Raw genomic sequence first — 26,553 nt, forward strand, 5'->3', positions numbered from 1 at the left:
AGGTTTTTTTTTTTAAACAAACAGTATGAAATGATTAAGAATATGTGTATGTGTTAGTTAAAACAGAACATTCATCTTTTTGTGGAGATGTTTGATGTTTTTTGTCTGTGTATAACTGTCTCCCCCTCTTTTCTGTGTTAGGAGCGTTTCCAAGTGAAGAATCCTCCACATACATACATCCAGAAACTACGTGGATATTTAGACCCAAGAGTCACACGCAAGGTCAGCATCATTCGCAAGATTGTGTAACCAATGCACCTGGTTGTATGTGAACATGACTTGCAGCAGTTAAAGGTTGTATTATTATAAATCAAAAAAATTTAGCTAATTATGTTTATTTATGAATCCTTATTGTTTTGTACAAAAAAATCTGAGTAGAACAATAATTATACCCCTGGAAAAAAATGTAAAAAAAACAAAACAACAAAACTCCCTTTCAAAAGTTCGCGGGCAGTAAGATTTTTTTATTCAGCAAGGATGCATTAAATTGATCAAAAGTGAAAGTAAAGACATTTATAATGTTACAAATTATTTTTATTTAATAAATAATTAGAAATATATGCTGTTCTTTTGAACTTTCTATTTATCAAAGAATCCTAAAAACTTAATCTCGCTTTCCTCAAAAATATTAAGCAGTACAGCTGTGTTCAACATTAGTAATAAGTAGTGCTGTCAATCAATTAAAAATTTTAATCGCGTTAATAACAGTTATGGACTGTGATTAATCATGATGAAACGCAAATTTAAAATACTATGATTTACCTGTAAATCTGTTGAAATAAAGAAATGCATAACAAACTAGGAAAAATAACCTTTCACATCTCCTTATGTATGAGACATAATCCTTATTATTCTTTTCTTTTTTTCAGCCTTTATACTGGCAATAAAATGTTTACCAAGCCACAATCGCTTCAATCCCAGTATACATTTTTAACTATTATCAAAAGTATTTCTAAATAAATACAACAAAACATTTTCTCGCGACCTTACATGAAGTATTATGATAAAATGCATTATGAAGAATTGGACTGTTCTGCAGGTGCATTAGAGCTAATATTAGCATCATGCTACATAAAACAGTTTATGAGATTAATAGTACACTTTTACTCAGAACTCACTTTAAACCACCATCGAGTGTTTGTTATAACTTCCTTTTGCGATCACGTGTACACTTTGGGCGGCTGCGGTACATTATAAAAGTAGCCCAAAAAAATCGCAACCCAGGGCTCTGTAATTTTTCCCACGACTCTATTTTCAAAATAGCCCAATTGTGCGGGAAAACCTCCCAATCTGGCAACACTGACCGCGACCCTGGCAACACTGGTTCGCTGTACCCTTATCACATATGAGTATACATATCCCCCCCCCCCTCTCTCTCTCTCTCTCGGACACACTCGCTCTCTCTCTTCGCGTTCGCTTCACTTTTGTCGAGCCCGGCACCTTATAATCACACAATCCCTGCGTGCCAATGTGCATACTATCCACCCTATCTGCCCTAAATAGTATTGAAAATTACTAATATCACATAGAATTTAGGATGGATAGTGTGCACATTGGGACGCAGGCAATGATAGATTACCAATGAACGATAGATACCTTCCGCGCTGCGATGACGGCAAGAAGTTGGGGTCAAACCTTATCAAACGATTAATTTGCGTTAAAAAAAATATGAACACATTAAGATGTTTAGATTAATCGCATGCGTTAACGCGTTAACGTTGCAAGCCCTAGTAATAATATTAAGAAATGTTTCTGGAGCACCAAATCAGCATATTAGAATTATTTCTGAAGGATCATGTGAGTAATGATGCTGAAAATTCAGCTTGGCATCACAGAAATAAATTACATTTTAAATTCTATTAAAATGGAAAACAGTGATTTTAAAAGTTTCCTTTTGATTGGCAGTGTATATGCAAAAAATTAAAATGTTCAGGATGAATTCATTTCCTATGTGATAAATAGGGATGCAACGATTATAGATTTTGCTGTTACGATTATTGTCTGATGAATAATCACGGTTTTACGATTATGACGATTATTAGGCATTTATTCATTTCCCAACATTAATAATGTATAAAATCACATGAACACTCTTTAGATGTTAAAGTGTTATTTATTGCTGGCTTTTGAAACAGAAATAACACAGTAACCAACAATACAGCACAAAATAATAATAAACAAACAACAAACAAAAGTCCATCTCTCCCATTAGAATTAAAAAAGGTGACCGCTGCTCTGTAAACATCCATGACAGTATTTCTCTTTTGAAAATAATGAACGAAAGAACAATAGGTAAGTAAGTCCCATTTGTTAACATTAGTTAAAGCAGGTTAACATTAACTAAAAATGTGCAATAGCTAATTGTTGCAGTAGTTAATATTCTTTGTTAATGTTGAATAATAAAAAATACAACTATGTTAATGTTAGCTCCATTGAATTATATTAAGACAACTTTTGATTTTATAATGTATTATTAAAAGTTGAAATTAAGATAGCATTATTAATAAATGCAGTCATTGTTTTTTTCATGTTAACTAATGGAACTTGTGTTACTGAACAATAATAACGAATCAGTCGTTGATATATAGATAGGCCCACTGCTCTCTATTATAGATCAGTGGATGGGCCATGTTTAGCTTAGAAAAAATGTTTGAAAATAAATAGCTCATTAAGTCTTTAAGTAAGAATTATTTGATGCTATTGTGAAGACTAAAGCGAATATAAATATCTAAATGACTGAGTGTGAAACATTATTTACACAGTTTTAGGAAAATAGCGCAGCTGATTTGTTTACTGGGTTACCGGGGTAACGGCAGCGGCAGCGCCCTCTAGTGGCGAATGTGCGTCATTCAGCGCGTCTTCACTTTAACTCGCTCCGCTTTTCTTCTCATCTGTGCTCATTTAAATTAAACCGTTGCCTTTTTAAAGTTCTAAACTAATCATATGAGGCTGCATCGCAATTTTTCCATAAATAAACAGAATAAATTAATACGTTTGTTATAGGCTACTGTATAAGTTAGGCTGTTTTGTATTTTTTTTTTGTATTCGCACTTGTGCTCCTAAATACATTTTCCAGTTCGCACACATCTATTTTTAGTCGCAAATGCGAGTAAAATGCTCGCACTGTGGAGCCCTACACACTACTATCGACAGGCATTTCTTTGGTGGAAATAAAGCTTCACTGTTTAGTCCCTCTGTCACTAATGTAATTAGTGTAGTAGCCTCAGTGTCTCTGATAAGCAGCGCGTCATTTGAAGCTGGTGCACCACTAGTGTGACTTTGTTTTCATTTTGCACAGGCTGCAACAGTTCAGCTCCGTGCAACAGAAACACTCGGTTTTGCGAAACCTTTACGATTAATTAACCGTGACGTTTTAAAGCGCGGTTAATCGCGGAACCGGTTAATCGCTGCATCCCTAGTGATAAATTGGTTTTCCGCTGTATGTCATTAGTATATTGACCTCTTTTGTGCACTAAAAGTTTAAACAGAAGTGTTGTTTTACCCAGCTCTAGTTAGTGTTTATTGAAATGTTTAAACTGTTCTGGTGAGGCTGCAGAGTTTTTCTCCAAACATGCCGATAATCATCAGTTTGTTTCTGTGTGCAGAAATTCCGCAGGAGGGTCCAGGAATCCACTAAAGTCCTGCGGGAGCTGGAGATATCGCTGCGAACCAATCACATAGGGTGACTGATTCCTGTCTTCTTTTATTTAATCCTTCTTTTACATCTCTTCGTCTTATGCTGATCTGTCCAAATACCCCTCCCAGTAACCATTGCAGTGAGGTTATGAGGCTCCTGTATACAGTGCATGGAACAATAGCACTGCTAGTGGTATGGACGGGAAGCTGTGGTATTGTTTGGCTTTCCCCTCTAAAGAATCACTCTTTCTTTGTTCTTCATGTTGTAGAAAGCTAGCTTTAGTGACTGCTCGTGCACAAATCCCTGCTGTTGGGCTGTTCTGCCAGCTTCCCTCTGCTTATAATGCTGTCTGTAGGCCTCGGCAGCGTCCAGATGGTTTTTATTCATCTCGTCCCTCACACACCACCCCCTTAGCAGCTTCAAGCAACTCAGGAAGCTGAGTTGTGTATGCTGGAGAACCAGGAAGCCTGTAGCATCCAACAATGTAGTGTGTGAAAGGACACGTATACACACACACACACACACACACACACACAAAGGTTTATAACTCACATTGATGAACACAGACAAAAACACTGACACACAATTGAACACTGTCACACAATGAAGCACTGACAACTGGGAACATCTTTTTACTGTTTATATTCCGTTTTCAAGGGCACACACACTTACTGAATACAAAAAACGATTTGTTGTGGAACTGAAACCATTTACACATCCGTATTAGAGAATAGCATGCTTGTTACATATATGGTACATTCTTACCAATCGGATGAACACACAAGCGGTGAGAAGTAACTAATAACTTTACCACATTTTTCAATAGTTCAGGTCTTTTGAAAATTACATAATGCGTTGCATTTGTATTGTGCATGCAAATGTACAGTCGAGTGACTGTAAATACGGCTTTACATTAAAATAATATAATTTAAATGTAATAATAATAATAATAATTAAATGAGTTTTTAAACAATTGCATTATATTATTAACATTTAACATTTCATATTTTAACATTTTATAACAACAATTTAATATTTTAAATTATTAATTTAAATGATAAATTATATAATTTTATATTTAAATATTTAGGAAGATTAAAAGGCTGTATTCAGTTTAAATTACGATAAATTATGAGTAGCTTTACAAACTGCAGGTTCAAAGTAGCTTCCTGAACACTGATACATAGTTAGTATACAAGCAAAATCTCAGAAAACACTGGCAAAATATGATTCTGAATGACTTCCTTTGTCTGTTTGAGCCATAAATAACCAATACTCTCCTGCATTATTAAGAGCTAGGGGTAGTGTGTTTCTCATTAAGAACAGAAGAAAAAGAATAGGCAGGCTATTTTCACTTTTTGGGGGGGCTGGATAAAATGGAACAGAGAACTGTTTATTGCATGTGTCCGATCCCTGGCCTCTTTCCGATGTGCTGCTCCTTGCTTTGCAAGACAATCTGAAATAGCATCTGGCCGGACAGGAAAAGAGTCTAAAGGGGAGCAGGGAGGGGGAGGTGGCAGACAGGAAGCTGATGATGGAGTGAGCCCCCTCCACCTTTTCAGTCTGAAAAGTCTGTTTCTTGCTCAGTTCCACATTTTGTCTGTTTTTCTTGTGCTCGTTTGGGAGTCTGGTAGCTTTTTTTTTCTTCTTGTGCATCCAAAGCCATTTAACAATAGGGACATTTCATCTAATCATTACAGCTTGAGAGGTAAAAAAAGAATGAAAATGAGAGCCGTGCAGAAAAATGAAGAATGCATGTATATATAAGTGATTGTTTGCACAGGGGAGGCAGTCTAAACACTCCCACTGTCAGAGATTTAACCTCCTCTCTCAAGCTATGATCTCCACGTTCCTTTGCTCTGAATGGTGGGAATTCCTTTTGCTTTGAGTTTCTCCTTCAGAAATCTGGAGCTAAATGAAGGAAATCTAAAACTAGCCTCTATTCTGGACTTTCCATCTCAGTCTTGCCAAGCCAGTCAACTCAGAGCAGCCTTGAGGCTGAAAATGTCTTGGGATTTTAAAGTCAACATGAAACAACATTCGCTACTTTGCTGTCAGATGTGAAGGATTTCTTCCCTCCTAAAAACTATTGGCACTTATTGGTACCCATTTTAAAGATTACAAAAGCAAACACTTGTTTTCTGTTGCAGTAGTGTCCAATGATAAATCATTCACAATCAGAAAGTAAATGGGATTCATTTCATGAATTTCATGCTCACTTAGTCTGAAGCTTAAGGCTGTTGTCATATTGACAGTCAAGAAAGAACAGTTTCATTTATTCACCTTTTTTGTCTCTATCTGTCTTTCATATTTTCCACACAGTTTTATAACCTGTTAACCTGTTTGCTCGTTCTAGATGTATGACCGTTCAAAAGTTTGGGATCTGTAAATAGGGTAAAAGCAGTGATATTGTGAAATTTGACTTTCAGACTTTTTTCTATTATCTTACATTTTAGAATGTCATATATTCCTGTGAGCCATTACTCCAGTTTTTGTCACATGATCCATCAGAAATCATTCTAATATGCTGATCTGCTGCTTGAGAAGGTTTTTTGTTGATACCTAATTAATAGAAAGTTTAAAAGAACAATATTTATTTAAAATAGAAATCTTTTGTAACATCATTAATATAATAACTGCCACATTTGATCAATTTAATCCATCCTGGCTGAATAAAAGTATTAATTTCTTTAAAAAAAAATCTTATTGGCACCACATTTTTAAATGGTAGCATATATAGAGTGTGTTTGATATCAGAAGGATGTTAATAGGATGCTTTGATCTTTTGAATGTGGCAGGTGGGTTCGTGAGTTCCTTAACGATGAGAACAGAGGCCTGGACATCCTGGTGGAGTACCTCTCCTTCGCCCAGTGTGCCGTCATGTGAGTGACACACCCTAAAAACAACCAACCACAGTCATCTTCACAACACGCCAATCCATGCACCAACTTTAGGACAATTAAAAGATCAAGTAGCCAGGCTTCTGCTGGAGACAAAGGCTGCAATGAATTCAATGTTGTTTAATGATTTTGACCGTGCTGAATGCCTCATTGTAGGCGTGCTGCATTTTGTTTTGTGCTTTGTTATGCCATGCTATAATTTGCTTGGATGGTCCTGTGCTGCTCTCTGCATAATCCTGGACCCCCTGTTACTGTGCTCTGTTGCTAACCTTCCCCATCCTTACCCCCTGCCCTCCTTATGTGCGGTTCCCTGTCTATGCGGCTCAGGTTGGATTTTGAAGGGCTGGATAATGGTGACGACTTTTCGCTGGACAAGGCTAAGTCCTGGAGCAGGTCCATTGAGGATCTGCACCAGAACGGCTGCAATACGCTGGTGCGCTCTGCGCGGCAATCTGTCCTCCGGTATGTACTGGCCTGCTTGTGCTTGCTATACCCTGCCTCGCTTTAAAATGATGTTTGCTTATGTGATAATTTGCATTGGTTTGGTTCAGGCTGCTGGCCAACTTAATAATTTGAAATATTTAATGCACTGTTTTGAGACTGATCAATATATATATATATATATATATAACATTTATTTGTATTTTTTTTCCAAAAGATTGAAGAACTGGCACTTTCCAAGAATAGGGTATGAAAGAGCCTCAGAGTCTTAAAAAATGAACCCTATAAAGCCTACTGTATTATATTCAATACACAAATTTCTAAATGATTAATATGATCAAACCTTTTCTGAAAAAAACTGTTGTACACAGTCTATTACATGTCTTCTGTCATCTGATTGATAGTTTATGCTTTTTTAGTAAACATAATTCTGCAGGTCTTAGATTTACTTGACTCTTCATACATTATTTTTTAGAAGAATGTTAAAATTTAAGTATCAAATTTGATATATCAGGCTTTGTTGCATTAAATTATGTGTTTTTGAAATATATGTTTTGCAAATATGCAAACCTTTTTTTATTATTTTTAAAAATATATTTATTCTAAAGGTTAAATAAACTGTTCCATTTAAAAAAAAAGGATTTTTCTGGTAATTATTATGTCAGGCTTTACAGGGTTAAGTACTTTTTTATTTTAAAATTTGGTGACGTTTATATTTGTTACTCTCCAGTAATAAACATTAAATTCATATAAAAATGAACATGAAGTTAAACAAAAACAAAATGACAAAATAAATAAAACCAAAAGCAGAAATATATAAATATTAAATATAGGAATATATTCTTTTATATAATATATAAAATAAATATATTTGTTTGATCAGTATTTTTAAAAAAGTATTAAGTTGTTGCATACAAAATAAATATGTCATTTTTTGTCCCTTTGGTTTATTCAAGTAATTAGACCCTATTTTTGGAAAGTGTCAAATATTGTTTTAGAATTTCACAGTTAGCTTCCCGTCTCACTTCATGCAATGACAGGAACATTGCTTTGCACCGAAACTAGGAGGCGTGCATTATTTTGCCCACTGAGCCATAGCCACACTTCCTCAGGGCAGATGACACGTGCAAAAAAAAAAACTTTTTATATGGTGCATATGAGTGATCGTTTGTGCGCATTTATGTTATGACAAATCAAACACAGCTTTTGTGAACTACTAACTTTGTCCTTCTGTTTCAGTTATGGCTCAGCTTCCAACAGCAAAACCATCAAGAACTCCAGATTAGTGAGTCAAAAGGATGACGTGCATGTGTGCATCATGTGCCTCAGAGCAATCATGAACTATCAGGTACAGGATGCACAGACCTGATTGGTTACAAAAACCTCAGGGACATCTGACCTAATTGCACATAGAAAGGAAGCAGCAAATAAAAAAAATTCTCCCAGTATTATTATTAAGTGTCAACGAACATGACAAGTAACCTGTTACTCTCCAGAATGTTTCAGTGTCTGTCCAGTTTACAAACAGCTGCACAATGTCTCTATGGAATCACCATTGCACTGTGGTAAATGTTTTTTTAATATTTATACCACATTGCTTTTTCCTTTCTCATCCTAGTATGGCTTCAACCTCGTCATGTCTCATGTGCATGCTGTCAACGAGATCGCCCTAAGTTTGAACAATAAGAACCCAAGGTAAGAATTAGGGCTCTGTATAACAGTTTTAAAGGTCCACCCAAAAATGAAAATTAAAAATTCTGTCATTCACTCAACCTCATGTCTTTGAGGATTTCTTTCTTCTACTGAACACAAAAGAAGGTATTTTGAAGAATGTTGGTACAACAAATGGCATCGGGTTCCATTGACTTCCATAGATAGTATATTTGGTCCATACTATGGAAGTCAATGGGACTCGAAACTGTTTGGTTACCAACATTCTTCAAAATATCTTCTTTTGTGTTTTACATAACAAAGAACCATTCATAGAGAATGTGTTTTTGCATTTAAAAATGAGAGACAAAGTGCAGAGAAAAAACAACTTTTTACTACTTTTTAACTTGAATGCCTTATTTTTACAATGTGTGAGATGCTGCAACATCAAACAGGATTTGAGCGCAGCCGTCACACATGTCTGTCTGGTGCATGTTTACATAGAAAAACAATGGAAAAGCAGCACAGTAGAATGCAAAAAAAAGTGTTTTGTGAGAACAGTCCCTAAATTATGAGCTAGATTAATGCAGTACTTTCAGTGACCTTTAGTTTTGGTGGCGCTGTGAAGTTGGGGATTAGAGTTGTGCTTTTGTTTGGTAAGAATGAATTCTTTCAAGCGGATTAGTGTCAGTCTGACTAAGTGTATTTGTAGTAGAAGCTTAGATCAGTTCAGACTGAAGCACGGAAAACCCCCCAGCCTTTTGAAAAGCATCATTCCTAGAGCTCAATGAATCATACGCCAATGTATCACTCAATCACGATTTTTAACTGTGCTGTAAAGGCTTTTCTTGGTTTGTGTTATTCCAAAACATCACCATAAAATTACCCCTGATACTCAGCATCAGATGTGACCCCAATGAGAGGCTCAAGATGAAAGTGCGCTATCACGTTTCTGATTTTGAAAATTGTATAACAATGGACACAAAGCTGCTGTTCTCCCTGAAGGATAGATCTAAGCAGGTGTGGGTGGGTAATGATCTGTCAAGTTGGTAATGTTACCCGTCTTATTGTGTGAGTCCTGCTCTGCCACTCTGGTCCAGTTGAATGCTCACAGAAGCTTTTGTTCTGCCTGTAGAACAAAGGCGCTGGTCCTGGAGCTGCTGGCTGCTGTGTGTTTGGTGCGAGGAGGCCATGAAATCATCCTCTCGGCGTTTGATAACTTCAAAGAGGTAGATCCTGGGATTTTTACGTCTGCATGTGTCTTACAAAAACCATGGATGCTGTGTTATGTTAAAAAAGTTGTTTTTGTTTCAGTTCGTGCACATATACAGCCAATTAGCTGGCCATTTTCTCCCTTCCCACATGCATTTGTGGGAAAACACCACATCTTAATCCAGTCGTTTCATCAAACCCGTCTCTGATAAGGATCAGTGTTTTGGGGGGAGAGAATTGCCCGCAGACTCAACCGTTCACTCAACCTCTTAGTTTTGTTTGCCTAGTCATTTAAATACTGGAAACAGGCCAATTATCCCGTAACTGTCCAACTCTATCCTGAGAAACTAAGAGAGATAATCAACACAGCAGTCACAACTATTCTGTGAAAAAGACTGAAATAAAATACTGCTTGGCAGAACTAGTCTTCAAAGAGTCTGTAGTTTAGCTAACTTTGAATTTAGACTAATAAATGAAATGTTCCACATTTAAATCAGCAAAGCATTACGAACAAGAAGCTGATTTGAAATAAGTTTCTCATTCTGCCATAGTGAAATGTGAGGGCATAACATAGTTCCTTTGTTATTTCAATCCCCTTCTTTTTCCATTAAGTCTACAATAAAGTCTGACTTTCTCCTGTACTGACTGTGATCTGAATTCTCCATCAGTCTCAGCTTCACTGAACCCCATCACCTCATACTCTGCTGTTTCTAGAACTAGAAACCTCAGTAATTTCTTCTATGTTGTGTTTGTTTTTCTTAAAGTTTTGGGATGGTTATTTGTGAGGCTATAAGAGCTATAACTATCACACTTTATATTTTAACACTTGATAAATCTGTTTATACTGGACTGAAGGGTTACTGTGTTTTTGTGACTGACTAAATAAAAATATGTGCAGGTGTGTAAGGAGAAGCACCGCTTTGAGAAGCTGATGGAGTATTTCCGTAGTGAAGATGGGAACATCGACTTCATGGTAGGTGCATGAAAGCACGTCAGTATTGAGTGTGAGACATGGATGTGTTTGACAGTGAGGTTTGTGTCTCAGGTGGCTTGCATGCAGTTCATCAACATTGTGGTCCATTCTGTGGAGGACATGAACTTCCGTGTACATCTGCAGTATGAGTTCACTAAGCTGGGGCTTGATGACTTCCTGGAGGTATCCAGTCAATGTTCAAACTGATCTAAAATCATTCAGTGTTTAAATAGCCAAGTAAAAAGGCAAGTTTGTTACGTAGACGTCTTTGTATTTGAAATACTATTGAATGATTCAGTCATACAGACGTTTGGAGATATTGTTAAACTCACATGTAACCACATGAAAAATGATTAAGAAATCCCCTGTGTTTCCTTCCAGAAATCCAAGCACACAGAGAGTGATAAGTTGTCGGTGCAGATCCAGGCTTACCTGGATAATGTGTTTGATGTTGGAGGTCTGTTGGAGGACGCTGAAACAAAGAATGTGGCCCTGGAGAAAGTGGAGGAGCTGGAAGAACATTTGTCTCATGTAAGAACCGTTATATACTCCCTTTCATTACTGCTATGTTATTATTATATCTCATACACTCAGCATACATCAGATAAAATGTGAAAAGTCTCAATGCTTACATAACAAAAAATTATGCTGAGCAGATTGTTATAATAAAAAAAGAAATATTTTAATAAATAATAATCAAATAAATAAATAATTTTTAATTTTTAATTATTTATTTTATTTATGGATAATCTTGCAATTTATTCAACACAGAGTATATTTAAAAAAAAAAAAAGTTGTGATAGGTCTATAAGTGCTTTGGAAATTCATAAGCACCATTATTTTTTACATTATTAAAAACGTCCATAAATATGTACATTTACATTCAAAATTTAGCATCAGTACAGCATCAGTTTATACTTTTGCTTACTAAGGCTATAATATATTTTAAAATGTGATTTATTTATGTGGTGGCAAACTGAATTTTCAACAGTCATTAATATTTTTGTGGAAGTTTAAAAGAACAGAATTTATTTAAAATGGAAATCTTTTGTAACATTATATATGTCTTTACTGTTTACTTTTGATCAATTTAATGTGTCCTTGCTGAATAAAAATAATTTTCTTTACTTGCACCAAACTTTCAAATGGTAGTGTATATGGGTCATTCCATGAAATCGGTGCCTTTTGCGTCCCTAAGTAAAAAATCAAACATAGATTTAGTTCTAATTAAACTACAGAATCTAGTAACCAAAACATGAGGTAGAAAAATAGTCATAAAATAATAAATTACATAGCCTGAGATAGCACAATACAATTTCTTGTCATTTTAAGGTGTCTTCGTTTCATTTAAAAAATATTGATTAAGCTTATTTTATTTGTCAAATTTTCCAAGTGGAAAAGGCACCGATTTCTTGGAATGACCCATATATTATACTGTCATTATCAACCAATTCTTTATTGGACCATTTATGTTAAGTCTATTCATAGTTCTAATTTTATTCATATCCTAATTATGTCAGATCTGTAAATATTAATGATAGTTTATCATAGCACAAGTCAGTCATGCTGACACTTTGAATATCTTAACGACTTCACCCTAATCAGAGTTCACAGAGTTCAGAGAAATCAAGGTTATTTCCTAGAATTCACTCACAACATATAGCCTCATGCATAGCTTAATCATTCACTTTTGGTGGAGAGAGATCTTAAAATATAATTTATAATCTGACTTGCAGACTGATTGGGCTTATAAGTGTTTAGTTCAACCGATAAGGTTTGTAAATCTGAGTATGCAGAAAGCAGGCAGTGTAAAAACAAACCTCGGATTGTTCCTCTGAGCTTGACTCAGTAGTGGGCCTTTCTGCTGGGCTGAGTTATGCTCATGGCAAAGGTCTTGAAATGAACAGGGAATCACACAACAACTCTTTTTCTCTTGCTGGGGGAGGAGGACAGAATTCCCCAAATATTCCACTATGTGTGTAATCTTCACTGCTTCAAAAGTGAAAGTGATTCTACCCTACCTCATGTGCTGTGTCATACCGCTGGGAATGTCATTATTGATCCATAAGAGAGTGAGAGAGACAGAATGAAGCTTAAAGGGGTATGGGAGAGATGTTTATTGGATTAATGCTCTGAACCGCCTCTCTATCTTCACTCATTTTTGTTTTGCTGCCTCTCATGCTTTCTCTTTTCTCTCCTCTTCATGTTTTCTCTCGTGCTCCTCCTTTTTTTGTTCTAGGTGACAGAAAAGCTTCTAGATGTTGAAAATGAGACCATGATGAAGGTAGCAGATCTGGAGAAACGGCTGTTACACAAAGACAAGGAACTGGCAACCATAAAGGTAGGCCTCACTTACTCTCAATCATTTATATCGTCTTCACTCATGAGCTTGACATGCAAATACCTCCTATAAGGATTTGTTTGTGTAATATGAATAAGTAATAGGAATGATGATAACACGTACAATGAAAATATGTCATTGACTGATTATTAGTCTGGTTACTAGATGTCTAAATGTCTAATAACAGAGTAATATACCATGTTTTTTGGACATCTACTGTGGTATTCTTTGAAGTTCCATCATAGAAATGACCATTAATGAATTATGGTAATTATTCATTACAATGGACTTTTTTCACAGACTGTGATGTTATTAATATTGTGAATCTAGCAAGTTTAAAAAAAAAAAAAAAAAAAAAAAAATGAATGTACAGTTTTAAAACTATACTGCGTTTTATTGCCTTGGTATCAAAATACTGGTTAATGCTGCTCCGTGAGTGTTTCTAACAGCTGAAGGAGTGAGCAAATTTCAATCTCTCAATATTTTTTACCTCTATTGGAACGTCATAGAAACACTATTGTGGATTGTTTCTTTTGCTATTGTGGCAAAAATGATAAATATCAAAATTATATTTGTTATAGTTCTCATTCACCACTATAGAAGTTTACCCAATTATGATGACTAATGCTTCTGAGACCCACAGAAATGTGAAAAGTGTCCATGGTATATATCAGAATAGAGTATTTACATGTGTTGTTTAGACTTATTATTGCTAGGCTGCGAGAAGAGTACAATAAATGTGTTGAACTACCTTTGTACCATAACATCCTTGACTGGTCATTCTCATGGTTATGCAGGAGACGTATGAGTCTGCCAGCTCACAAGTGCACACACTGCGGCGGATGATCCAGGAGAAGGATGCCGCCTTCCAGAGGCACAATAACATTGAGAAGCAATTGCTGGAGCTGGAGCAGCAGGGCACCATTCGTTTACGCAAGCAGCCTGATGGGGATATTGCCATTGAAGCTCTGGGTAGAGGAGGACTGGTTGGTGGAGCAGCAGCTGGAGCACCTCTGGGAGACCTGGGCTTACTTACTGCAAGCATGAGTGGGAGTGGAGGTCTGGGTGTCACTACACCTGTTCCTATTCAAGCTGTTGCTCCACCTCCACCGCCACCACCACCTCCACCTGCCCCACCACTCCCTTCAGAAGGTACTGAGTCTGAGGACAGCCAGGAAAACCAATTGTGTATATGAATCATTACAGTTACTGTTGCTTGACCAGGAGATCTGAGATTCTCAGAACTCATTTGATTTTAAATCATTTGATTTCAAGTGGTGGACAAGGAAAAGTTTAGATTTGGCACCAGTGCAAGCCCACTGTCAATGGAAAACAGATATGTAAGGGTTCCCTTGAAGCTCAAGATTATGGAGAGTTATTTGTAGTGTATAACAATCAGAAAAACAAGGCTCAGCTGTGCACACTTAGTTCCCTCTGAGTTACAGAGATTTAAATGTACAAGTCTTTGCAAGCCTAGCAGGAAAAGGAAAAGCTAAGGGTGTTTCCTTTAGCTAAGGAGCAGTTTCTGCTGAGGAAGCAGCTGGACTGGGACTAACTAAATATCTATTAAGCCCTTGTGACTGTTTGGGAACAGATTTAAGAGTAAAGCTGAAAATGTATGCATACTAATGTATTACATCTCTCTTATTTTATATAGTCGAGTGTATTCCTATTCCTCCTCCACCTCCACCTCCTCCACCTCTACCTGGAACATCACCATCAGTCATCCTTAGTGTTGGCTTATCAGGTAATTCAAAATTACAAATAATAATAGGAAACAGTACTATCTTAGCTCTGATTTGTTGCAAACAAAAGATTAAAGTGAGTCACAGAGACAAATGACTCTCAGGATCTTGTCATACGTAATTATGTTTGTAAAAAAAAAAACGTCTGACCATAATGTTTATTCTTAAATTATAGCCATACGCATCAAGAAACCCATAAAAACCAAATTCCGACTACCTGTCTTCAACTGGACTGCACTGAAACCCAATCAGATCAATGGAACCGTCTTCAACGAAATCGATGATGAGCGTGTGTTTGAGGTGATATTGAGTTTGACTCGGATTTGCAAATTATTTTGAGCGCATGCTCCATGAAACTCTCCACCCATGCCATGTACTCTTGATTGGTCATGTAGGAGTTGGATCTGGAGAAGTTTGAGGAGCTGTTCAAGACGAAAGCCCAGGGTCCTGTGGTGGATCTGTCATGCTCAAAGAGCAAGGTTTCTCACAACATCATCAACAAAGTGCAGCTGCTTGATGCCAACCGCTCAAAGAACCTGGCCATCACTCTGCGCAAGGCCAACAAGACCACAGAAGAGATTTGCAAAGCCATTCAAACGTATGCACATATGCAAGTGTCTTAATCTTCTCAAAATTCTCCTCTGAGATTAATACGATGCAATATCCATGTTGCAGGTTTGATCTGAAAGCCCTGCCAGTGGACTTCGTGGAATGCCTGATGCGGTTTCTCCCCACGGAGGCTGAGAGTAAACTACTGCGTCAGTACGAGCGCGAGAGGAGACCTCTGGATCAACTAGCTGAGGAAGACCGTTTCATGCTCCTCTTCAGCAAGATTGAGCGGCTCACTCAGAGAATGAGCATTATCACGTTTGTGGGCAACTTCAAGGATAATGTCAACATGCTGACCCCGGTGAGCAAATATGATGGTCAACAAATAGGAAGTTGGGAAATTTTGTGGGGTTTTTAAATAGATCTTTGGTGAAGAATGACTATCCACAGTGATTTGTGAAAATTGTTTGACCAACATCCTTGTTGTTCCTAGAACAACATTCCTATTCACATTTTGGGGTTAATTTGAGGCATAGACCTGTCAACCTATCATTTCCCTCTGATTTTAGGGGTTGTTAGGCTTGGGTTTAAGTATAGGGTTAGTTTGTTTGATGGGAATTTTATTTCTGGAACAACAAATATGTTGATTTAGGAATGCGTTCTTGGCAATATCATGGTCAACCTGATCAAATCAAGATTTGACATCTGTTCATTTAAATCCACAGCAACTCAACGCCATCATCGCTGCATCAGCGTCGGTGAAGTCTTCTCCAAAGTTAAAGAAGATTCTTGAAGTAAATGTCATCTTGTTGTGCATATTATAAGGGTTCAAAATCAACTCAAATTGGTCTCCAGTTATGCTTAACTATCCGTTTTTGTCTCCAAAGATCATTCTGGCCTTGGGCAACTACATGAACAGTAGTAAAAGAGGCTCGGTGTATGGTTTCAAATTTCAGAGTCTGGATCTGGTGAGCTGGAATGTAGAAATGGCTTCAGCGATGTCGTAGTTGAATGACAGTGCTGTTCTCACCCATGCTGATGTTGTTCTCTCTCAGCTGCTAGATACTAAGTCTACTGACCGGAAGATGACACTGCTGCACTACATTGCACTGGTCGTCAAAGAGAAATATCCTGAACTGGCTACCTTCTACAATGAACTGCACTTTGTGGATAAGGCTGCAGCAGGTCTGTGTCCTTCAGGGTTGGAATGTGAACTGAACATGTCCCACTTACAGAAATTATATGAATTGCTTTTGATTTATTTCCATTTGAACTCTAATTGCATTAATTTGAAATCTTCTGTTACAGTCTCCCTGGAGAACGTGTTGTTGGATGTTAAGGAGCTGGGTAAGGGCAAGGATCTGGTCAGGAGAGAATGCAGTCTGCATGACCACGCTGTACTCAAGGGCTTCCTCCAGACCAGCGATACACAGCTGGACAAACTACAAAAAGACGCCAAGACTGCTGAGGTGTCCTTTCTCTCTTTTACAAAACACTTTCTGAATACAAAACCAGATTATTTAATCTCAAATTGAATCCATTTATAGGAGGCTTTCAACAATGTGGTGCTTTACTTTGGGGAGAGTCCTAAGACCACGCCGCCCTCTGTGTTCTTCCCAGTGTTTGTACGGTTCATCAAAGCCTACAAGGTACTGCAATCCAATAAATGATTTACTCAATGGTTCTTGGCACTGCACTAAAGAATCGTGAATCTTCATATTTTGACAAGGGGAAAACACATTTGTGGCTCTGTATACTCATCAGGAAGAGACTTTTATTTTCTAAGCCTCGGGGGGGAAAGGTGAACCCGACCTGGTTTCAGGTCATTGAGGACAGGAAGGAGCTGTCCATGTGGCATATTTAGTAAACATGATGCGATGAAAGATCTGGCCTGCTAGCCATTTGGTTGTGGGTTCAGACCCTGAATGGACACACAGTTTCTATGTGTGTTTATATCCTTTGGCCATCCTTGTTTTAATGTCTTCTCTGTTGGAGCATCAGCGTCAGAGCACTGGGGAGGAGTAGCAGACGTTAGCAGAGGGTGAATAACAGGAAGGGGCAGCTGGGCTGAGATTTAAGGGCAGCTGCTGTGTTTAGACTGGGCTTTGCCTTCACCGCCTTTAACCCGGACACACACGCATACACACACCTCTTCCTCACATTGTTCTGCCGGTGGATTTATGAGTCTACATGAGGAACCGAAAAAGCTCCAAGATCTCTATGCGTCCGTGTGTGTCCATATTCATATCCCTTCTCAGAGGTTGCTGTGATTGTTTAGATGTGAGGTTGTAGCCTGTGTTTTGTGCAGTGTCAGGACCTGGATCACACTCACCTCTCTTGACGGAACTGTGTTGTTGTTTTCTGCAGGAGGCTGTGGAGGAAAACGAACAGAGGAAAAAGCAAGAGGAAGCCATGAGAGAAAAACTACTGGCACAGGAGGCCAAACAGCATGACCCAAAGGTGAAATCTAAGAGCCTGAGAGAACAAAAAATTTTAAATATCAAACTAGAAGACTTTTCAGAATCAGTGTTTTAAGTCAAAAACAGCAATTATACTCATAAGAGCTCCGGTGACATCATCGCAGTGGTGTCCTTTGGTTCTGAATGCAACACGTTTTTTTACAAATGAACATGTGAATCACATTTAAACATTCAGGTTTATATAAACAGAACTTTCATTATTTGAATCAGTTTGGATTCAAATGTAAACATACCACATGCAGGGTTTTTTGCTATAATACTATTCTATTCTAGTAAATTTGCTCTTGTATCCCTTAAATATTTCAAGCACTTCCAGATGATATTAGTGGTAAACATGTATTTTGTTTTTTTTCACTGCAGGTCCAGGCTCAAAAGAAGCGACAGCAGCAGCAGGAACTTATCACAGAGCTCCGGCGCAGACAGGCCAAGGACCACCGGCCTGTATATGAGGGCAAAGATGGCACCATTGAAGACATTATCACAGGTGGGCCAGGCAGGACTACAATACCCATCAGCCAGGGGTCCACAATCACTGTAGTGGTCCACAGCTCTCCACATCAGCAGTGTACTTTCTGTTATGTTAAACATCGGCCCTTACAGCTCAATCACCACACTTTACAAGTGCATATCAGTTAAAACCAATGGTTCAGAATTTGAATCAACCCTCAGGGATATTCAGAGTTAATTAGATGGCATACTAACTAAATGATTCTCTTTCTAAAGTATGCAAATAAATTGTACAGGATGCTCTTAAGAGAGATTGTAGAAACTGTGCAGGAAATACTATCATTTTTTAATAACAAAATACCATAATCTATCATTTACATAATGCTCTTTATTAAGGGCATTTATATTTATTATAAATTAATAACCACTGTATCTTTTTTGTTTTAATTTTTTGGCAAATACTCATTCAAAAATGTCCCTTTAAATGTAGTCCAGAGGTTGTGCACATATAGGGAAATTTTCGCTATTTTAACATTTCAGAAAACAACGTCCCAGCCTTATGAAGCCATAGATATTACTGACAGAATGAAGAATAGTCACTTCTCCTCTTCTGTTACCTCAGTCACAAAGTAAACAGGATTTAATCTCTATTAATGCTTAAGTTTTTACTTGAACACGATTGTTTAACATGTATTTGAATGGTTAATTCTTAAAGTTTACCCATGTATCCTGTGCTCAGGTTAATCATTAATTAATTAACAGTAGTTTTTCCTTAAAAAACTAATTCCTCCATCTGCGATACACACTACTGTTTAAAAGTTTGGGATCTGTAAGATTTTATTGATGTTTTTGAAAGAGGTCTCATGAAGGTTGCATTGATTTTCTTCCAAAAATACAGTAAAAACAGTAGTATTGTGAAATATTATTGCAATTTAAAACGTGTTTTGTTTTAATATATTTTAAAATTTAATTTATTCCAGTGATGTAATTTTCAGCAGCCATTACTTCAGTCTACAGTGTCACATAATCCTTCAGAAATTGTTCTAATATGCATACATTCTATGTGCTGCTTTTAGAAATTAGAAATATTTTTACTCTCACTTTTGATGAATTTGATGCATCCTTCCTAAATTGAAGGATTCATTCCTTAAAAAAAACAAAAATAAACACGTTACTGACCCCTAATATTTTAACGATATAGTGTACCCATGCGAAGAAGATTTTATGGCTGTCGCTGTTAAATAGGATTGAAAACATCTTGCACAAAAATGCCAGGAAGTTGCAAGGGTCAAAACAAGTGGTTTCTCTCTTAAGAACACATGCTCCTTCTTAACCTCAGATATAACGTTCTGTCTCTGACCTCCCTCCCTCCCTCAGTGCTGAAGAGTGTGCCCTTCACAGCCCGCACGGCCAAACGGGGCTCTCGCTTCTTCTGCGATACCAACCTCTTCGACGAGTCCATCTGCTAGCCCCCCAAACCCCCCCCAAAAAAACTGCCCCTAATGCCGCAGGTTGTCCCGTTCTTTTACCAGTTGCAAAGTGCATGCATACAACCACTCGCATGACCCATTCTGTCACTTGGTTACCCAGCATCCTTTACTAACCTACACACAACAGAATAGTGGGAAGCACAAGCTGTGGCTGTTCACAGATCTGAAACAGGGACCGGCCAAATCTTTCTCAAGGGAATTATGACAAATGAAAAGTATTAAAATATCCATATATAATATAATATAATCCTATTTTTGTACTGTAAAACTGTTGTTTGACTGATGTTTACATATATGCTTTTTTGATTTAATAATAATAATTTTTGTAATGGGTCTTTCTGTTTGTCATATTGTCCAGAGAGATTTGGCCTGTGTAACAGTCCTTATTATGTTTCACTTGGTTTGTCACCTGCTAACTCTCATCTTCTCTCCCATAACTCTTTTTTCTACCTTTCCAGCAGAACAGGGGATTAATCTGAGTAAATTTGAGCACAAAATAATTGGAGGGTAAGAAAGGCATCATGGAGCTTCATGACGCTTTGCTCCTGTCTGCCTTTTTACCATCAGCTCAATTGCTTTAGCGGTGCTATATTTTGCACATTGCTACAATGCTGAAGCTTATGTGGCCAAATGCAGTCTTGTACTGAATATTGCTTTTTTGCATTATTAAATATATATTTTATGAAACTTGTCATTGTACCAAAAATATAAGATAATTACCTATATTTTTTTAATAGTTTTACCACAGAATAAAAAAATTTGACTTTTTTTTTATCTCGCAATTCTGAGATTTTATTTCACAATTTGGAATTTGTTTCTCACAATTTTGAGAAAAAAGTTAGAATTGTGAAATATAAAATTTCATTTTTGAAGGAAAAAACAGGCAAATTCTTGTAGCAATTCTGACTTGACATCTTTTACTATTTTTCCCTCAGTTTACATCACACAATTCTGTTTTTTGCTTTTTACTATATTATATACTATTTATACCTTATACCTTGTAAATGTTTTGTATAGCACTATCTTAAGTGACCTTGAGCAATGGAAAGGCGCTATATAAATAAAACAACTTCTTCTTCTTAAGATATATTATATAAACTACAACATTTTTATAGTTTTATATAACCTTATATATATCAAATCTTATTACAAACTAATCATTAGTACAAAACCTAGTATTATTTTACTAGTAGAATTTTTGTTAGCTTTTCTTCGGTAGCATATATTGGAAAGGATCCAGGAATGAAATCTCTATTTTCTTGTCATCACTGTTGTATGTAAAGCTGTTTGTCCGCTGTATCTTTGCACTGTGCTGTTTGTCTAACATGTTTATTGTCCTCTTCTGTATCTTCACCTGCATGCAACTCTGTGTTCTGTTCAGCAAGATCTAAATGCAATGGTTACTGTACTAATGGAAATGTTATAGTATCTTTTAAGACCTTGCTGAACACTGAATATATCAGTTCAGATGTATTTGTTGTTGAGTGGTCTTACTGCAGTGATTGTATTTTGTTTAGTGTCTCTGTTAGTGTTTTACTGTGTGTGCTTTATAAGTTCAGGGCCATGCCTATGTTTATGCTAGAAGCAGTTATTGAGATTTATATTTATTGATTTTTTTTTTTTTTTACTTTTAAAAAAGGAATAGTTCACACAAAAATGAAATGTCATTTAAAACCCTTTTGTGGAACACAAAAGGAGAAATTTTGTAAAATATAGTTTTATATTACTACCATTTTTTTTTTTTTATTCCTGTGATGGCAAAGGTTCATTTTCAGCAGCCATTATTTCAGTCTTCAGTGTCTCGTGATCCTTCAGAAATCATTTTATTATGCTGATTTGATTTCTTATTTCAATCAGTGTTGTGCTGCTTAAAGGGACAGTTCACCCAAAAACATGAAAATTCTGTCATTTACTCACCCTCACTTTTTTTTTTTTCTTGTGTTGAACACAAAAGGTGTGTAACCAATTTCTGGTCCCCATTATCTTCCATAGTATTTTTCCCATACCCTGGAAGTCAATGGATACCATCAGCTGTTTGTTTACCATTCCTCAAAATATCTTCTTTTGTGTTTAACAGAAAAAAATGAACTCATACAGGTTTGGAACAACATGGGGGTGAATAAATGATCAAATTTTCATTTTGGGTGAACTTTCCCTTTAATGTTTTTGTGGAAACAGTGACGCATTATTCCTACAGCTGCCAGTCACTTTTGCTTTCATTCTAAATACAAGAATTGTATCTACATTATGCTAAATATCTCCTTTCCCAGATAAAAGCATGAATGACATGAGGCTGGATAAATGACAGAATTTTCATTTCCTTTTTGGGTGAACTGTTCCTTTAAGATCTAGAAAAGTAAGATCTAAATAATTCTGCAATCCTTCAACCTTTTCAAAGACAGCACAAATATTAGCAGCCAGCTCAAATGCTGAGAATGACCCCTGCTACCCTAAATGTTCCCTGATCTAACTCTAACTCTCTCCCTTCCCCACTCACAGATCTCCGAAGCCAGCCCTTCCTGCGAGTTGACGCGGTGATCCGGAATGGGTGGAAGCGACCCTAAAGACCCCTCACTCACACACCCACTGCTACTCTCCCCCCACTTTCTTCTGAAATGGCATCTTCCTGCAATTCACAGTGACTGAGGGAAGTGCAGGACCAAACCAGTGCCTTTGGTTTTAAGGGGTGGGGAAGTTATTTATTTATGGAAATCCTTTTTGGATTCTGCACTGGAGGCTCTTTCAATAAAGCCATAAAAGCACAGACATTAAGGGCGGCCTCATGAACGCTCGCGCACGCAAATCCTGAGGAGCGTCTGTTACAGCTTGCGTTGGCACCGGAAAAATGCTTGTTGTGGTTGACACACAGACAGCGGTAACACTAGCCTGCTGACCCTGAAGAGCCTTCCAACGGGCCTTCCAACGCCCATTAACGTGGATTTCCTTTTATTGTGCAATGTAAGCATGACTTTCTGCCTGAGGTCACTGACGTTCAGGCCAGAGCCCATTTGTACAGTCCTTTCATTAACTATGAACTCAAATGATTTATTAATCCTAACTACCTGGAGCGGACTAGTTCGTCTCCAGTATTTTAACCCCATGGTTACAAAGAAGTGCCTTTCTGTTGAGTCAGTATTATTTCTTATAGCCAATATTGATGTATCTAAGTTTCTACAGGTGTTAATCATTTGGATGCTTAATGTAAATATTATATGCAGTTATCAATTGCAGCTTGAAGAAAAGAACCTGAAGTGCTCTATTTGTCTGACCATGGGCCTTGTATTGATGGGGTCTTCTTCACCCAGCTTTTTAAGTGTTTATGCGCATGTACCAGAAACAAAGTGTACATAACGTTATGCCGTACGTTGAAACTTATTCTTCCTCAGAGAATAGCGTTCGGATCCGTTCTTTACCACACAGAATTCTTATGTATATAAATGCATTTTATATCCAATAAGAATAGCTCCAGGGTTGTAAAGATGATATAACAAAATCTTTTGGGTGTGCAGTTTGTACCAGTTGCCCGAGTTAGTAAAATGAAGGACACTCGTCATGGTTTGTATTAATTCACTTTGTTTAAACCAACAATAACATTTTATAAGATGAAATTCATTATGCAATATGTCCCTAATAGAATAATTGTTTTCTTTGCACGACCATTGAATAAGCCCAAACAGAAACCAGGACCGGAAGTGCCCGTTTTATAAAAAAGGGACGTAGTGCTATATCACTCTAGCTAAAGAGAAGTGAAAACATGTAAATGAAACACTAACAACTTTTATATCTTCTTGGGAGTTATTTGTAAGACTGAACTTTTTTTAGGCTATATTGTTGGACGTATATCAAGCCATTTGGGAGGAAACGCAAAGCACAAGATGAATGTACCAAAGTTCTAATGTTATTTGGTTGAAATCGACCAATGATTGCAGCAGTTAACTGGATATTCTGTTGAAGTGGCAAATAAAAATATTTGAGACTCGACTGCGCCTTTATATGAATTTGATTAACAATTTCTTCCCCAGTGTACTGTAGGGTGAATACAGGTGTAGTGGGACAACTTTTGGATTTGTTTCTCACTTTTTACACTGTATATTGTAGATTATCGTTATGGTAGTTTTTGTAAGGAGTTAAAACACTTGGGAATCAAATTTTAGATTAATGCCAATAACAAATAACCAGAAAGAGTCCCATTTTACCTGTATTCACCCTGAACATTCATAATTTGATGTTTCACATAGCAGCATTTAAATAATGCATTTTGTATTTGCAGCTAATATTATTACTTTTATTACATCTGAGACATGAACCTTACAAATTACCATTTCTTGTCCATCATTCCTGGAGAATCTGACCTTTGACTTGTGGACTCAGTTTAGAAACCGTTTTCCCAACAGACCACTTGTACCCAGTACCAAGCTACAGCAGAGCACCAATCCAGAAACCACTTCTATTTTTGTTATGTACACATTTTTATTTTTAATATAAGTGTTATTGTCTGATTCATGAAGATCTCCAGCTGGAAACAAAAACGAACATCACGTTGTCTCTCCAAAAGAAGGGCTGAGCCACCATGCATTTCTACTATAAAAAGCAGTTTAATTATTTTGTATATAAAAAAAAAACAAAAAACGAAAACAAATGAACCATCAAAACTACAGAACCGGTTGCAGGGTTGTAACACTAGTCATTTGTGACAGTAAAAGGCCACAGAGGGCCGTGCTAAATTACATTTGATCGTAAACAGAGCAGACACTTTACGTTAAGTCCAGATGCTCGGATGAATACTGTTAACATGTATCTGTTGAGCCGACGCTAGTCTTTTTGCGCTGTTGGATCCATGCATTAGCCTATGGCGCACGCTCGGCTGCAAGCAGGGCTGGCCGAGTCTCTCTACAGGTCAGGCAGATGAGAATGATGGGAAGAGTAGCAGCAAGGCAGTGAGTTATTACTGGATCCACACGAACCTCACAGGAATGCACTTACACTGAGCATTAAGTCCATAAGACACAAAAATAGTGAACTAAATGTGACATACAGCTCCCACTGAAGTGGTATGGAACAGTTCTGTCTGCGTGTTTCTCCTGGCTGTTTCCGGCGTACTGGAAGACATGGCGTCAGATGAGGCCCGCATCCTTTGGACGTACCGCTTGCGTACACACCAAGGCCACTGATACCCTGGAAACAGTTCTGGAATGTCCTTACATTTACCATCCGTTCGGATTCACTCACTCGTTCATTCAATCCACATCTTTTTATCCGTTAAAAAAAACAAAGCTAAAACAAAGACAGTTATACTGCTATTTGTACGGGTGTCTGTTTGTATTCCTGGGTATATTTGTCAAGACACTTTGTTAATTATAAATGTAAATATATATAAAATCAATCTGTGCAAGGAGTATGACAATCATCGTAAGCGTTGTTCTCTGAGATAACAGTATAGAAAAAAAAGCAATGCTGACTCGTCCACGTCTCGCAACACTCGTGCACGCATATTCGTTCTCAGCCATCTGAAATCACACACGGCCGAGTCAGCATCAGTATCATTCAGTCGGCTGTGCCCCCCTCCCTTACATTTCATTAGCAACACTTGGCAATTTTGCTTTTCCTAAAAGAAACATTGATTTCTATACAATTCATACAAAAAAAAAAAAAACAAAACAAAAAAAAAAACATTTCCCATATTGTTGGCATCTTGTTGAGCACAGAGGTAGTGGCTAAATGGAGGGGAAGGGTGAGAAATTAGGTATGCAAACGGGAATGAAAAAAGGGAAAGGAAAGAAAAAAATATATGTATAGAAAATGCTTTCTTTTGTTGACCAGAAGGATTTCTCGAAGAATAAAATATAATACTGCGATCACATACAAAAGTGTCCTTCATTTTTATCTTTTTTTGTGTGTTTTTTTTACATTTTGTACAGTGTTCCTGCTCTTGTTGCTTTTCCTCTGACATGTAAAGGCATAACGGTCTGCGTGAGGGTGGGCGTCCGGCCGTGACTCTACACCAGCGGGTCTACCGTGTCGTCATCTCCTGCAGACAGCAGCTCTTTCTTCTCGTCTGTGCTGGCCAGAGAGTTACGGCTGTTGTGGGCGCCCATGTAGAGAGTGGCGTATACGGGGTTGGTGAAGTTTGTGGGCTGCAAGAGAGACACAGATGCAGATAAGGATTATTTTTATGGTCCATAAAAGATCAATGGCCGATATTAAAATTCAAAACTATTTTAATGACATATTAAAAATAATGAACTAAAAATTCAGCGAATTTATGCAATACCAACATTATAATATACAGTATGAAATAATTTTGGACTGCAAAAGTGAAATAAATGTTAAATAATTTCTCCAACCAAACTAGTATTTAAATAAAATATATATAAACATATGTTATATAAAATTATGTAAAATATTTTCTTTTTACAAAACTTACAATTAAAAAGTTTAATATATGATCAAATATTTATTTTATAAAATGGAAACTATATTTACTACTTTATTTACTACTGGATTCACCTAATTTAGTTTGGCAAATGGAATGAAATGAATGCATATACAACATTCATATATTATACAAAACATTAAATTATTTTATAATTTAATATTAAACATTTTGGCACAAAGAACATTTAAACTGAAATCAATTTCAAATTATATAATTTTAAATATACAATATTTTTATTAATAAATGATACAT

The 26,553-nt window shown here is 36.9% G+C and overlaps 2 protein-coding genes across 7 annotated transcripts in view; one reads left to right on the top strand and one right to left on the bottom strand.

The window, feature by feature from the left end:
• The window catches only part of LOC306859921 (formin-like protein 3), a 45,133-nt gene extending 21,288 nt beyond the window's left edge, over positions 1-23,845 (top strand). The window contains exons 3-27 of one of the 6 annotated variants that reach the window (XM_079401328.1): positions 142-222; positions 3,606-3,682; positions 6,436-6,519; positions 6,865-6,999; positions 8,218-8,326; positions 8,597-8,673; positions 9,764-9,857; positions 10,739-10,813; positions 10,886-10,996; positions 11,195-11,344; positions 13,053-13,154; positions 13,952-14,306; positions 14,812-14,901; positions 15,075-15,199; positions 15,295-15,497; positions 15,575-15,809; positions 16,174-16,242; positions 16,336-16,416; positions 16,504-16,633; positions 16,757-16,917; positions 16,996-17,097; positions 17,816-17,908; positions 18,289-18,412; positions 19,753-19,886; positions 22,365-23,845. In XM_079401328.1, the coding sequence (XP_079257454.1) occupies positions 142-222; positions 3,606-3,682; positions 6,436-6,519; positions 6,865-6,999; positions 8,218-8,326; positions 8,597-8,673; positions 9,764-9,857; positions 10,739-10,813; positions 10,886-10,996; positions 11,195-11,344; positions 13,053-13,154; positions 13,952-14,306; positions 14,812-14,901; positions 15,075-15,199; positions 15,295-15,497; positions 15,575-15,809; positions 16,174-16,242; positions 16,336-16,416; positions 16,504-16,633; positions 16,757-16,917; positions 16,996-17,097; positions 17,816-17,908; positions 18,289-18,412; positions 19,753-19,844 (2,955 nt within the window). In that variant the 3' untranslated portion in view covers positions 19,845-19,886; positions 22,365-23,845. Of the gene's footprint in view, positions 1-141; positions 223-3,605; positions 3,683-6,435; positions 6,520-6,864; positions 7,000-8,217; positions 8,327-8,596; positions 8,674-9,763; positions 9,858-10,738; positions 10,814-10,885; positions 10,997-11,194; positions 11,345-13,052; positions 13,155-13,951; positions 14,307-14,811; positions 14,902-15,074; positions 15,200-15,294; positions 15,498-15,574; positions 15,810-16,173; positions 16,243-16,335; positions 16,417-16,503; positions 16,634-16,756; positions 16,918-16,995; positions 17,098-17,815; positions 17,909-18,288; positions 18,413-19,752; positions 19,887-20,323; positions 20,373-22,364 lie in introns of all 6 variants that reach the window. The other 5 variants (XM_079401329.1, XM_079401330.1, XM_079401331.1 and 2 more) reach the window with 5 other exon arrangements.
• Positions 23,846-24,436: 591 nt separating this feature from the next.
• The window catches only part of LOC306859532 (low-density lipoprotein receptor-related protein 1-like), a 127,563-nt gene continuing 125,446 nt past the window's right edge, over positions 24,437-26,553 (bottom strand). Inside the window, exon 89 of the mRNA XM_079400592.1 lies at positions 24,437-25,999. Within this exon, the coding sequence (XP_079256718.1) occupies positions 25,862-25,999 (138 nt within the window). The 3' untranslated portion in view covers positions 24,437-25,861. The remainder of the gene's footprint in view (positions 26,000-26,553) is intronic.

This window comes from Barbus barbus (genome assembly GCF_936440315.1).
Source record: "Barbus barbus genome assembly, chromosome: 40".
NCBI classification, from domain to species: Eukaryota; Metazoa; Chordata; class Actinopteri; order Cypriniformes; family Cyprinidae; genus Barbus; species Barbus barbus.